Source organism: Lithobates pipiens, unplaced genomic scaffold, assembly GCF_037356315.1.
Source record: "Lithobates pipiens isolate NorthernLeopardFrog02 unplaced genomic scaffold, aLitPip1_a1.2 Scaffold_16, whole genome shotgun sequence".
Taxonomy (NCBI): domain Eukaryota; kingdom Metazoa; phylum Chordata; class Amphibia; order Anura; family Ranidae; genus Lithobates; species Lithobates pipiens.
The window spans coordinates 188,437,929-188,452,405 of NW_027507748.1; the positions used below are offsets into that span (position 1 = coordinate 188,437,929).

General features: G+C 37.7%; 1 protein-coding gene across 1 annotated transcript in view; it reads right to left on the bottom strand.

The window, feature by feature from the left end:
- Positions 1–452: 452 nt before the first annotated feature.
- The window catches only part of ANOS1 (anosmin 1), a 229,844-nt gene continuing 215,819 nt past the window's right edge, over positions 453–14,477 (bottom strand). Inside the window, exons 13-14 of the mRNA XM_077480835.1 lie at positions 12,812–12,953; positions 453–5,651 (exon numbers count right to left, since the gene is read on the bottom strand). Coding sequence (XP_077336961.1) covers positions 5,593–5,651; positions 12,812–12,953 — 201 coding nt within the window. The 3' untranslated portion in view covers positions 453–5,592. The remainder of the gene's footprint in view (positions 5,652–12,811; positions 12,954–14,477) is intronic.

Below are 14,477 nucleotides of genomic sequence, written 5' to 3' on the forward strand. Positions count from 1 at the left end.
TCCTTCCTGTTCCAACATGACTGCACACCAGTGCACAAAGCAAGGTTCAAGAAGACATGGATGAGCAAGTTTGGGGTGGAGGAACTTGACTGGCCTTCCCAGAGTCCTGACCTCAACGCGACAGAACACCTTTGGGATGCATAAGAGTGGAGACTGCGAGCCAGGCTTTCTTGTCCAACATCAGTGCCTGAAGCTTTGGCTTGACATACACTACTTTTATCAAAATTTATGTATACATTAGCCACAATGTAAACTTCAAGTGCTTGATGTTGAAGACTTGAATTATGCATTCCAGTTTCTTGGGTATGTTCATATGGATATTTTATACTGAGCTTTTTAATTTGATATAGTTGGGATATTTATAAATACCTTCAGTTTAAAGCATTTATATAGTTGTTGAATTAATTGCAGTATAAAAGACTACAGCTATCCTTAAATACGACACAAACACATTTTACATTTAGGGATAGTTTATTACATAAACATTATGTACAAATTCTAATGTGAGATTGGTAACATAGGATAATATTTACATTTAGAAATTTCTTTACAAAATCATCTTTACATGTTTTTTTTCAATTTTATAAACTTAATGAGAGGGACAAAAACCAAACCATTTCTTTTACATATATAAATAAATATGTGATGATCATGACATAAGCCATACTCACCACCATCATTGAATATGATTTCTACATTCAAACATATGTAGATTTGCACAAAAGTGGACATACTACAGACAGATCTGGTTTTATGATCACCAGTTTTATACAAATATATTCAGAAAATGCTAGATGGGTTCTATTGGGCCATGCCTAAAACGGAAGATTTCCAAAGACTTGTATTTTGACATGCAAGACACATAAAACACGCTATAATTAGCATTGGCATTTATACATTTACAGCTTAAATAAAATGGTAATATTACTACATGCAACGTTGTATTCACATCATGATCATTTCTACAAAACAGTTTCATAGGCTACTTTCCTTGTCCCTATTATTGAAATACACAGGTGTTGCACCACAATGAAAGGCAATAAATACAAAATATTAAACCCTTTGTACAGAAAAACCGCCATGTAAGCATTTGAAAACCTGCTATTTGGACTATATGGATATTTTTTTTTCTTCTTACTACTGCATTTAGTTCTATCTACAGTATTAGTTTTACATACCACTGTTATATGACCTAAACAGACATTATTATATATGACCTATTGTGGGTATGGCTTGCTTTATGGTGATTATACTGTAATAAGCAGACAACAACCTGTGCAGCTTGGCTGCACAAGGTTTAAAAAGTCTCTATAAAATAATTCATAAAAAAAAAAATACTTAAAGCCCAATTTCACATTTCTAACAAAATGTGACAGTCCTATAAAGAAAAATAAATCATAAACTTGATTATGAATAATATACACATACTTCATTAAAAAACAAAATCTGTACATTTTGGCAATGTGAAATGCAAACACAGATGTTTCTACAGAATGCAGTGTTCTTGTTAAACACCTAATCATGGAAGTTTTAACAAATAGGAACTGCAAGACTAGGTGTTCAAACTGAACACAGATTCACTAGGCTACCTAAAAATATTAGTTAACCCCTATGTATGCTGAGAGCCAGCAAGAAAATAGAGTAGAAGTTACTGTGTTGGGAACTTTCTCATAGCAACAAGCAAATTTGGTCATTTTCCCATTGTACGTAATGTCAAACAGTTGTCAGAAAGGTGGAGTTAAGGTGCAGTACACCTAAACAGTTAAAAGGAAAGAGTGTACAATAGTAATGATATTGAAAGACTGCATTCGAAGAAAATAATAACGATAGAAGAGGAAGAAAACTAAACACAATGGCTTCAGGATACACACAATGGTAAACATTTATAAAGCTTAGCTGCCTGTTAAACAGCTAACTTCTATTGATTTGTTTTTCTTTTTTTTCTTAACAAAACGCAATTGCATTTTCTACTACTTGCGGTGAATGTAATTAGTAAAAGTGTGTTTTTTTACTTTTTTAGTTGCTTTGGGCATGCATTATAAATTACCACAAGTGAGCAGTGCACAAAAACAAACAATCATATGGCTATTTCTATGGATTTTGTTTGTGAAAAAAAAATAGAGTTAAGGTAATGCAGTATGTTAATTTGTTTTATTCCTGTACATGGTATACAGGGCTAAATTTTGTCAATAACCAATACAGTAAATGTGTGAACACATGCATATTTGAAATGAAAACCTTAACCAAAGTTAATTATTGCAGAGAATTCAGAATAAGAGCTGTTATACATATTTTTTATGTTATTGTCCATTTAGGTGTCACATTCAACAGCGTGCTTCCAGAAACTTTTGGCAATACAGCAATTTTAGAGAGAAATAAAACAAAGGTTTAAGCTGATTTATGGATTTCAGTAAAATGTTGATATGAAAAGGCTTGCTTCCTACAGGCAGCCCTGGATAATGCTTGCTAGTGCTATCAATCTAAATAGGTTACAAACAACCCAAACTACTCTGCCAAGAGTTTCAACTGACAACCCTATTTTGGATTCAGAATATTGCATGACCTCTTTAATTAGCGAGCAATTGTACTCATACCAGAAGTACAGTCTATAGATTTATGCAACATTTGTACTTCATGAATATCTGGAAAAAAATTGCACATGTATGCTGCCATTAAAATGACAGCTAAGTCATTGCAAAATGTGCACAATTCATCAAAATATGTAAATACAATAATATTGTTTAAGAGAAGCAAACTTTAAAATGAAGAAAAAAAATATTGGACTATAAAATTGCAACTTTTTAGTTTTCTAAACAATCTTCAACTGTATATGGCTATTTAATATAACAGCACACAGGAACTACCAATACAGTAAGTGATATACACAGCAATTAATCATTTTGGGTAAGACATAGTTACATAGCTGGTAAGGTTGAATAAAGACAATGGTCCATCCAGTTCAACTTATCAGACAATGTATGTAATTTATATATTTTTCATATTAGGCTTATACGTTTCTTAGATGTCCTTTTTTCTAACCAGCTGACATTTTTTTTTTTTTACTTTTTCATATTTATCTTTTGGAGAAAGTTTTTTAAAAACTTCATAAAAAGCAGTGGTAAACTTCTTTAAATATCCTGTCAACATGTTTAGTATATACAGAGACAACAAGCTGAAATAATATGTAAATGTTGACTTTTTCCGTAATAATCCATTTTGAACCATCTCCCCCTTCCCCAGACCTAACAAACTTCCACACTGACCCTTTAACATGATGAATGGCTTCGATGAGCAATAGAGAGGCTTGGAATTTGAATTTCCCAGGTTTGTGACAGATTTAATTTAGGTAACGGGTACTATAGCAAACATAGTATTTGCCACATTAAAATACCACAGTTCTCATAATTTTTAACTGAACTCCAGGCAGGAATTAAATATATAAATGATAGTGGTTTTGTATTCATAAAGTCAACAATAAATGTAACTTTTCAAATATAGGGAGTGTAGGTTCCTGAATATGATCAGTTGCAAAATCTTGTATAGCAGAGGTTGAAGCCCACAATGTGCTCTCCAGTGTGCTGCTTCTCATTTCACTGTCCAGTCACAGAATGTGGGAGACAGTACGCGTTAGTACGTGTAAGTGTTACTTAAGTGCAGCAGGGACAAAAGCAAGTCTCCTGCTCTGTCAAACAGGGCTATCCAGGTGGCAGAGCTGTGTACATTTCAGAACTGGATAGAGAAAAATACAAATCCTTTGGCAATCTTCCACATTTGTATTTCATTTGTGTATTCAGCTCCTTTCCTGGAGTTCAGCTTTAAAAAACATTTTGAATAATCTACTCCAAAGAAAAATACAACAACAGAAGTAAGCAAGTCCATACCAATTGACATTTTTTTAACAGTTATTTTTGATAATCGAAAACCCTATTATCACTTTATGTACTTATCCTTATTTTACATACATATAGAAAAATAAAAGGAGTGCTATCTTTTACGTGCAATGCAAAGTTTTAAAAATGAAAATGTGACAATAAAAATCTAAAGTCTACCAATCAATAAACTACCAATGAGTTGATTCAATTATTTTGAAGCCATTGCATTAACTGTATGAAATTATCATAAGAAAGCATAGCATAATATTTTGGGTGAGAAGTAGGTAACAATTGGAAGACATTGTGTTGAAACTCAGAAACAAAAAAATATATAGATTTATATATATTATAATATATATTTGAATGAAAAATAATTATAAATTCTACTAAATGCAGCACTGTATATGACTTATAAATTGTGAAAGTAATTTTTAAAGTATCACATGGTGACCATATTTTGTCTTGTAATGTAATAAACTATTACAAATAACAAGAGTGAATTTCAATTTTTATCGATTGGCTTTTGATGTGTAGATATGAACTATACAGGCACTCTTCTGATGGCTGGTAATACAATATGGCTATACACAGCTACTATTGTCCACTGTATTTTTCTCAAGTCCATGAAATGGTTGCTATGTGTTTTCAAATACTAGGGACCTGAGTTAAATTAAATAAGGGAACATCCACTTTACTGGAGTTAATCTATGCCATTCATCTAAAAAAATAATCTTGTAGTCATGATTGTACTTATAAAGAAGGAAATGTTTAGTCAATAAATGGATAAGTAAATAATTGCAGTGGAATCAGAAACAAATCCCAAATGTCCCTTGGGTCGACTGGTCTAGCTAAAAATTGGGTTTTCCAGGTCAGAGTAGGCAAACACAAATCCCCTGAATGGCAGACATTTGTGAACAGCACAAACAGCAAGGTGTCAGAAAAAGAGGAAATGGCAGCTGAAAAGGTGAAGTGCATCACAAAACATGATCGTTTGCCAATTTATTGACTGCCCCTTAATGTTTTATCACTTCTCAGAGCTATAACTATAGTTTCATGATCTATATGTCCCATGTGTAATCTGTGTAGCTAAGAGTTTTAAAGAATGCTCTGCTGAATGTTTCTCTTCTCTCTGCAGTTTGAAGAAGCACCAATAGCTGCAGATGTCTTGAAATCTGAAGCTATATAAGATAGGTATGACGTTATGGGGCAAATATACCCATTTGAAGCCAATTGTCTCATTTCTTTCTATGAAACAGTCAGGCTTTCAAACCTTTAAAGCTTCTCTGGCTATTGTTTTGCAACTCTGTCTTTTGCGCGTCTTATTGCTTCCATCATTTATACTGGCCTCTTACCTGTTCTTTTTATAATTCTTTTTTGTTCTTACATTTAGCAATATTTACAAAATATAATATTCACAAACCAATACCTACAAGGAATAATTGGTACAAAGGAAAAAAAGTGCCATACACAGCACTTTTTTTACAATCCATGTAAAATACAAAGTAAAGCAACACAAGTAGCTGAAATCTATCCTTCAAAGTATATGCTACACGTTGCATACTGGGACTTGAGAAGAAGCCACACCGAAGGTCCAGAACGCAAATGCAGAAATGGCTGCCTGTTTTAAATTCGATATGTCTTCAGGAAAATGATACATTGTCCTTCTAGGTGGGATTTATGTCATGCAAAGTTCAATTTTTATAAGTCTAATAGCAATTGTTCAAATTTTATCTGAAGATGACTTGTAATGATGAGGATGATGCTGTTTCCCACGAGGCCCTGCAAAGAAAATCAGAAGAATAAATTATTAAACATGCAATACAACTAAAGGTATGCTAAAGTGATCGCTAAAAACAAAAATAGCACAAGATATTATCCCATTAAACATTATTTTTACACCTTCATGCTGCTTTCTTCTGACAACCCTTTAACCCCCCTGATGGTATTCCCGAGTCTGGCTCGGGGTGGAATTTTTATACCAAAAGCGGTATCCCCGAGCCAGACTCAGGACCGCATCGCTGGATCCAGGAGGATGTTTACTTACATTCTCCCTCGGATCCAGCGTTGTCTCCCCGCTGTACGAGCGAGCCGTGTCTCGCTCGATCTATCACGGAGCTGATCTCCGTTCCCTGCGAGCGTTGCGACGCACGGGGACGGAGTTCGGCGCCAAATTCAAAAAGTGAAACACACAGTATACATACAGTATAATGTAATCTTACAGATTACATTGCTGTATGTAAATATTTCACATCCCCTTTGTCCCTAGTGTTCTGTCCAGTGCTCTGCATGAAGTTTTATATAATAAAAACTGTTCTTTCTGCCTGGAAACTGGAGATTGTCCATATCAACCAAACTGTGACTTTATATCAAAAATGGTTTTAGACCAGCTAGAAAACAGCGAGAATAAATTGGAATCACTCGCAGAATTGAGCGATAGTGATTTGTGGGGAGATCTGTCATCAAATACTGAAAAGTAATGAAAGTGACAATTCTGCAACTGAGCAAATTTCAGTGTTTTTGATTTGATTACATTATTGAATAATTTGTATTATTGTTATATTATTATTTGGTACAATTATTTATAGTTATTTATTATATTATAATTTATGATTTCATTTTTCAAACTTTATCATACCCGGGATGTCTGCTAGACTCTGGTTTGGACAGATTTAAGAGAGTTATTCCTAAGAATTACAGGACTACAATATAAAACGCCAAATTTTCATGCAAAATAATGGTACTGCTTTTAGCACCTAAAATCCAAAATAATCGTACCGCCAGGGAGGTTAAGCAGGCTTTAATACCCGGAAGGTGGCATGGCTTCTCTATCATATGACTGCTGTGATTGCCTCTCACAGTGGTAACAAGATAAAACCTATTCCACTGGTTTCCTATTTTAAGCTGTGACAGCTCAGTCAGTGTGTTGGGAGTGTGCAGTGAGCCTGCTCTCAACACACAACTTCAGGCTGCTGTGGACGCATATGTGCACCAGTTGGGCATTAATGACTTCCGGACTGCCTTCCAAACATTTACCATGGCAAGGTGGCCCAGCGCGTGTGTGCTGATTGGACAGAGGGAGAGCCAATCAACTGGTCTGGTCCCATACAGAGGGGGAACCAATCAGTGGGACCGGTCCCATGTGGACTGGTGTCCATTGTGTTGGGTAATTGTTACAAGGCAAGTTTTTGTTCAACTTTTTATCTTTATTTCTTTTCTTTTTTTTTACTTTACTGAAATTCCATAAAATAACATTTCATTAAACTATATGCATAGCAGCATGTTGCATTTTCATGCAGCGCACACCATCATCCATGTAGAGTGTGAACAGGGCACATCATTTTTCTATGTTCCCTGGAACTGAGCATGCATTGATCTATACAGATTACTGCAGCTCACTTGACATGGAGATGAGCATGGGAGAAGGAGACAGGGGAGCTTGAGAGCAGGAGGTCTTGAGAGGAGTGTAGAGGACAGTTTGGGTGATATTTGGAGACAAGATTGGTGATGTAGCTTGGGGCAGAGTTGTAAATGGCTTTGTATGTTGTTGTTAGTATTTTTAATTTAATTTGCTTGGTGATCAGAGACCAGTGCAGGGATTGGGGGAGAGGGGTGGCAGACACTAAGCAGTTGGCAAGGTAGATGAGTTTGGCAGCAGCATTCATAATAAACTAAAGAGGGGATAGCCTATGGAGAGGTAGGCCTATGAGAAGGGAGTTGTAATAGTCAAGGCAAGAGATAAAGAAGGAGAGAATGAGTAGCTTGGTGGATCCATTCGTTAAAAAGGGGAGAATGTTAGAGATGTTACTAAGGTGACATCTACAAGATTTTGTCAATGTTTAGATTTGGGGCTGAAAGGACAGGTCAGAGTCTAGGATTAAACCTAGTACTCTCGGGTGAGGGGAGGGATTAATGGTTGCATTATTGACCTCGATGGAAAAGTTATAAAGGGGAGCAAGGGCAGGGGAGAATATTATCAGCTTGGTTTTAGAGAGATTTAGTTTAAGAACATGGTGCAACATCCATTCATATGGATATGTCAGTTAGTAAGTTAGTGATGCAAGAGGAGATTGAAGGAGTGAGGTGTGGAGTAGAGAAGGTAGATTTGGTTGTCATCGACATAGAGATGATATTGGAAGCCATGGGAGATTATCAAGTGACCAAGGGAGGAGGTGTAGATAGAGAAGAGAAGGGGTCCAAGAACAGAGCCTTGGGGGACCTCTACAGAAAGACAAAATAGAGAGGAGACAGAGTAGGTAACACTGCAGGAACACTGTGATACATAGCAGGATAATCAGGATAGATGTTTCAAATGTGGGTAATAGTGATGTGAATTTTGTTGGTTTGATTCACCAAGGGTTTGAAAACTTGAACTAGAAGCAAGTCCCATCAAAGTCTATTGGGGCAAATTCTGACTGTTTTTAGGATTAATTGACAAACTACTGTCAAAAAAGTTGAGCTGAGCATTGCCATGGGGAGCATGTTTCAATGCAAAAAATGTTTTAAAAAGATACCATACAGAGCGGAAGAGGGAGAATTATCTGCTCTATTTGTCCTGTTTACCATTATTGAAAGTAAAGATAAAAGAAAATCCCACATTTTGGGTAGACATCAGAACAATAATAGAGATGAATACTTCCAATAAAAACACTAGTTCTGGTGAGCCTGGTGACACATTGGGATTCCCTCACATTGGAGGGATTTCCCCTCACTTGCTGCATTGTCTATGGTACATGAAGTGAAGGGAAATCTCCCCCTATGGGACACAGAAGGCAAAAAAAATCTGACAGGGGTTATAACCCTCACTACATTATATAATTTTCTTATTTAATATCCTTTAGATTTTTTACCTCATATTATATGGTTTTGGTCTAAAGGAAAATTGTTCAAGAAAATTGTATAATGTATGGTCAGCCTTACTTTACCCAAAATGAAGAAAAAAACAGTTTTGCCTTTAGTTACACTTTAAATAATATCTTTGGGGATGCCTTAGAGCTAGCGGTATGTGGTGTTATAGAACAGTACAATTTTCAACCACAGTCTCAGCAGCAGCTCACGCTGGCGGCACATATTTGGCTCTAGAATTGATTTTTTTTTCTTTCTTAACTGATCATACAGCAGCAGCCCATTTAGATTGAATTAACTTTGAAAAAATTGCCTTTTCAAGGGTACAGTACCTTCCTCAAACTGTCATAGACTCACCTTGACCAGGAGATATAAATTGAGCAGTTTTATGGCATCATGGCAGACACATCGGACATTTTTGACACATTTTTTGGCCCCTTGTCATTTATACAGCAATCAGTGCTATACAAATGCACTGATTCCTGTGTAAATTACACTGGCAGTGAAGGGGTTAACCCCTAGGGGGCAGTGTAGAGGTTAAGTATGTCCTGGGGAGTGATTCCAACTGTGGGGGGCGTGGCATGTCACATCACTGATCTCTGCTCCCAATCACAGGGATCAGAGATCAGTGACACTGTCACTAGGCAGAACAGGGAGATGCTTGTTGACATTAGCATCTCCCCGCTCTTCCTCTCCGTGAGGCGATCACGGGTATCCCCGCAGAAATCGAGTTTGCGGGACCCGTGACCCAACTCAAGGAGCTTGCCGTGGGCGCACGTCTGCCGCCTCTTAAAGGGCAACGTACAGGTACTGTACGAGCCCTTCTGCTGACGTATATCGGCGTGAGGCGGTCGGCAGGCGGTTAAAGTGATACTAAGGTCTTATTTTTTTATTTAAAAATAACAAATGTTATAGTCTTCTCGGATCCCTCACTGACATTCCTAGCCCCTCCCTCCTGCCAACTGCCCCCACAGCTGGTTACTTGCTATGGGGACACTCAAGCCGAGCCACTGATCAGTGTTTCCATTCAGGCGCGTAGCTGTGGTTCAGCCCTGCCTCCTCTCTCCTGATAGCAGCGGCAGCCAGTGGTGCCCCGCTGCTGTTTCAGTCAATGAGGAGGAGAAGTTCCGGGAAGCCAAGTCTCTCATGCAACAAGGCTGGATTGAGATCAGCTCAGCTAAGTATTAGGGGGCTGAGGGGGCCTGCTGCACAAAGAAGGTTTTTTATCTCAATGCATAGAATGCATTACAATAAAAAAAACCTTCTGCTTTTACAACCACTTTAATTTGTGTTTGTGTGTTTTTTTTTTTTTTTTTTATCTGAAGTTTAGTTTAAAAAAACAGTATGAATTTTTAAAGCTACCTTTCACCCATATAATTGATCTCACAATAGTAGAAAACAAACAAAAAACGAAAAAAAAAAGGAAGGAAAGATTAAAGGTGATTCTTAGTATCAATCATTCCTGCTTGGTTGCACAGTGCACTCTTTACCCAGAAAAGAATGTAAACTGAGGGAAGAATGTAACAAGAAACACAGTTTTGTTCTTAATTGCCAATTACAGCACCGTTTTCTTATGCAGCTGTGCACGATAATGGTACATCCATTCACTGCTTACCAAACTGTTTGTGTTTTTTTACTATTTAGAGTACTGCTATTTCAAAAGGTCTGAAATGTTTGTGAACTTCTTCTTGTAAATGCTTAGTAAAAGGAAAATATTCCTTATACAGATTTTGTAGGAATGTGCACAGGACTCCACTTGTAAACAGCATACAGATAAAACACATAACAGTTCAATGGCTGAAATAAATCATATAGTTACACACCGGTGTCAAGTTGAATCATGGCATAGTGAAACATAAATGTTATCAGTGTCAAGACTGTCATCATAAAAGTGCAGAATAAGGATGATCATGCCAAATTCTTGTCATCCCCCTTAATTATACACATATTTAGGCATTTGGGTAGAAACCCATATACACACAGATGTGGAGCTGATTTAGAGAACCATAGTGAAATATTATAGAACCTTAGGCTGAAACAACACACCCAACACTCTCAGCCAAAGATGTGGTTGCAATCTGAATTTTAATAAAAATTGTTTTATATAATTTCACCAAGAATTTGCTCTCAGAATGGGTATAATATATGAGACCTAAACACATAGCTTTTAAACTGGTATACATAAGGCCTCATGTACTCTGCTGCTGGTAAACGGACGTTCAGAGGCAGTTGGCTGCTTTTTTCAACTGGCCCTGAACTCATCCAATGCTATCTTATGTGTACACGTACACAGGTATGTTTAATGTAGTTTTTAGGCAGTTGCATTAGGCTTTTCTTTGAAGCCAAAAAAGTTAGTTCAGACACCGACGTTTCCGTTGTTTCAGACGCCAAACGCTTCTAAACGCGTTTCATTTACAGGCGTTTTTCATTTTCGGCTATTTTGGGGGAAAAACACTTCTAAACGTGGCATGTAAATGCAGCAAAACATACGTTTTAAATGTGGGTTACTATCTGTCAAGCTAAATCATTCAGGAGAGTTTGTAAAAACGTCCCATATACAATAAGCCCAAAACGGCTAAATTCTTAAAAAAAAAAAAACAGTCAATTTGTCTTCTCTCTTTGAATAAACTCACTGTGTAATGTCCCTATCAAAATCAGTTTTGGGTGTACAGCAGTTAACCGTTTACATTGTTTTGATGTGGTTTACACACCTGGAGAAAATGAAACTTAAGCAATCCGCAGATGAGTCATTCGTTTTCGTTTAACCTGCAGGTTGAATGTAAAAACAACACAAACAAAAAACTACTTGAATCCCCCGTCAACACACTTGATGTAGAAGGGGGAGTCCTCCTTGCTGTGTCTATGTATTCGGACAGCAAGGAAACTTCCCTGCTATCAGAAAATACTGATCAATTCTAATCAAATGGAGAAAATCCGACAGGGCGGTTGTACAGACGTACAACCTTCCTGCCCATACATGGATTGAAGTTTGGCCAGTCCATGCTGAACTGGCTGAATTTCTTTTTATGCAAGGATGGCTTTATTTGACAATGTCAACAAAATAAAATTTGCAAATATTAAATTCAACTATCCAATCATGTACAGATGAAAATAAGTAAACAGAGATTTTCTTTTAATATGACTGTATAATTGAAGTGATTGCGTGAACATTGCAAACTGTGGGAGATTGTTCACTTAAGCTGGCCATATTCTAATCAAAATTCCCTGTTGGACCAGCTGACTTTTGATCAGTGTGTGTGGACTCCTCAGCCCGATAGAAGTTGATTGCTTAATCGACTTCTGTTGAAGGAAAATGTTCCATCAATCAGTGGTTACAGCCACTGCTCAGTGTATTTTGATAGTGGTGGGTGCCTCTGTTAGAATACAATGTCCAGTTGGAAGGATTCACCCATTCGCCTCTTGTGTGTGGTTGGCAAGCGTTAGCAAGGTGAATGTTCACTGCGCTCTTTACAGCAAACAATCATGTGGTGAGGAAGAATCTTGTTTTTTATTATTGTCACACATTATTGATTAAAATTGACCATGGTTTAGGCTTATTTACTGTCATTTACTTGCCAAAGTAAAGATTCACTTTTCACATTTATAATTCACTTTGTTAAGTGAAGTCTACTTTGGATTCAGACAGTAGGTGCATTGCGCTACCACTTTCCCAGTGCACCTGCATTTAAGCGAACCTCATGCATTGTAGTGCAATGAATTGTTAAAAAGAGTGTTGACCTTTTTTTTTGCATTGGACAGCGCATTTATATTAATGTCTTAATGCATTGCATTTTAACATGTGGAATAATGTAGTTTAATGCACATGTACTAATACACCAGAAAGATGTAAATAGGTCCTTAGTGAATTATCTATACCCTTCGATCAGAAATGAACTCAGGACCTTAATACAAGACCATTGTGCAATCTAGAAGCTTGTGAATGCAACTGAACTAACCAAAATTGATATGTTTTCTGACTACTTCTTACATTTTTGTTATTGATGCACTGCTTCTTTGATAATTCTGTTAATATTTTATGAAAATAAAATAAAATTGTGAAATAAAAAAATAACATTCAGGCATCAGAGTTCACTTACTATGAGGTAATGATGGAATTACATCTGGTGTTTGGAAGGATTTTATTGTTGCTGGACCCTCTCCCCCTGTTGTTAATACTTGGACCTCTAATCGGTAGAGCATTGAGGGTCTAAGATTATGAACGGTCAAAACATAATGGTCCTGTGTGTAAAAGACAGTTTTTGTTAGATAATTCTGTTAAATAACTCTGAAGACAGTGTTTAATATTAAAGCAGAAGTTCAGCCTCACCTGTTTCAGTCTCATCTACTTTGTCTCTGATGTTTGGGAAACAGTGGAGGACATTGCAACAGGCTCGCTTCCTGTTTGCAGATGCCCAGTCTTCCACAAAACTCACTAATTCTCTTGGACATGCCACCTGGGCTTCAAGGGGTGCCAATCACTGCTGAAATATCCTATGTGGGGCATACAACTTCCACAGAGCCATTTTCATGTGGATAAGAAAGCATTAGTGCAGAGCCAACCCGCTCTACACACTGAATCCTAGGACCCAGGAACTGCAGCTAAAAGTGTAATCTAAAGTAATATGCTCCTATCTATGTAAAAATATGGCATTATTTCCCAGTGAGTATAACTGATTTGCAATGTTTCTTATACTATTAGGTGATAATATGTACTGTATTATCCACTTACACAGGAGCATTAAAGGGAATGGAATGGGAGCTCAGATGTATGCTCATGCTTTACAGTGTGATCTGTACTGCAAACACATGTAACACACAGCATCTGTTTTACTTTTATCTACTGCTCATATTTGGATAAAGCTGTTTCTATTAGTGTAGACAGGCATGATGTCTGCTAAGCTCTGTGCAAACTGTTGGCGCTATATAAAACCTGTATAATAATAATAATAAATGACAATCGCTGTGGAAATTACTGCAGTGATGTGCTGGGTCCCCATGAACCCTCCCACTGTGGGGAAAGCTGAAAAGCACAAAGATGGGCACGTGACCTTTGTTCTATTCATTGTAAAGCATAAAACCTTTGATAACTGATAAAATATTAGAATTAGGCCGGGTTCACACTGCTGCGGGGGGAGATCCGGATGTGATTCACACCGCACTGCAGTGCAAATCACATCCGATCTCCGTAGCGATGCGAGTTCAGCCATACAGATAGTATGGCTGAATTCGCATCGCTCCCGCAGCAAACTTGCACGGGACCCTTTTTTTGGTCCGCAACAGAATCGGATCGCATGGGGGTTCACACCATGCGATCCGATTCCTGTGCGAGTCTGCAGATCGCACTGCGATATGCGGACGGATCTGGGGGTGTCATTAACATATCATTGACACTCCCAGCCGTCCGCATAGGGCAGTGTGAACTGCCGGCGGGAGGTGTGCGATGCGGGAAAACGCCGCGGATTTGCGGCGTTCCCGCATCGCTGTGGTGTGAACCCGGCCTAAAGCACAACATACGGAGGAAAGTATAAAAATATAGAGTGCTGCAGACTTGAGTTTTGTGTGAGGCTGGGTTCACACTGAAAACAGATCACAGCAGGGATCTGGTGTGACCCTGTTCTCTGTTTCAGGAACGAATCAGGCCCGAATGTTTGCCTGAATTTGGACCTGGAACAGAGCCAAAGACGCATGGGACCCTTGTGCAATGTGCTTAGCAGTCACCCGGGAGATGTGTAAACTGGCTCGATTGAGAGCTGCTCTCCTGTC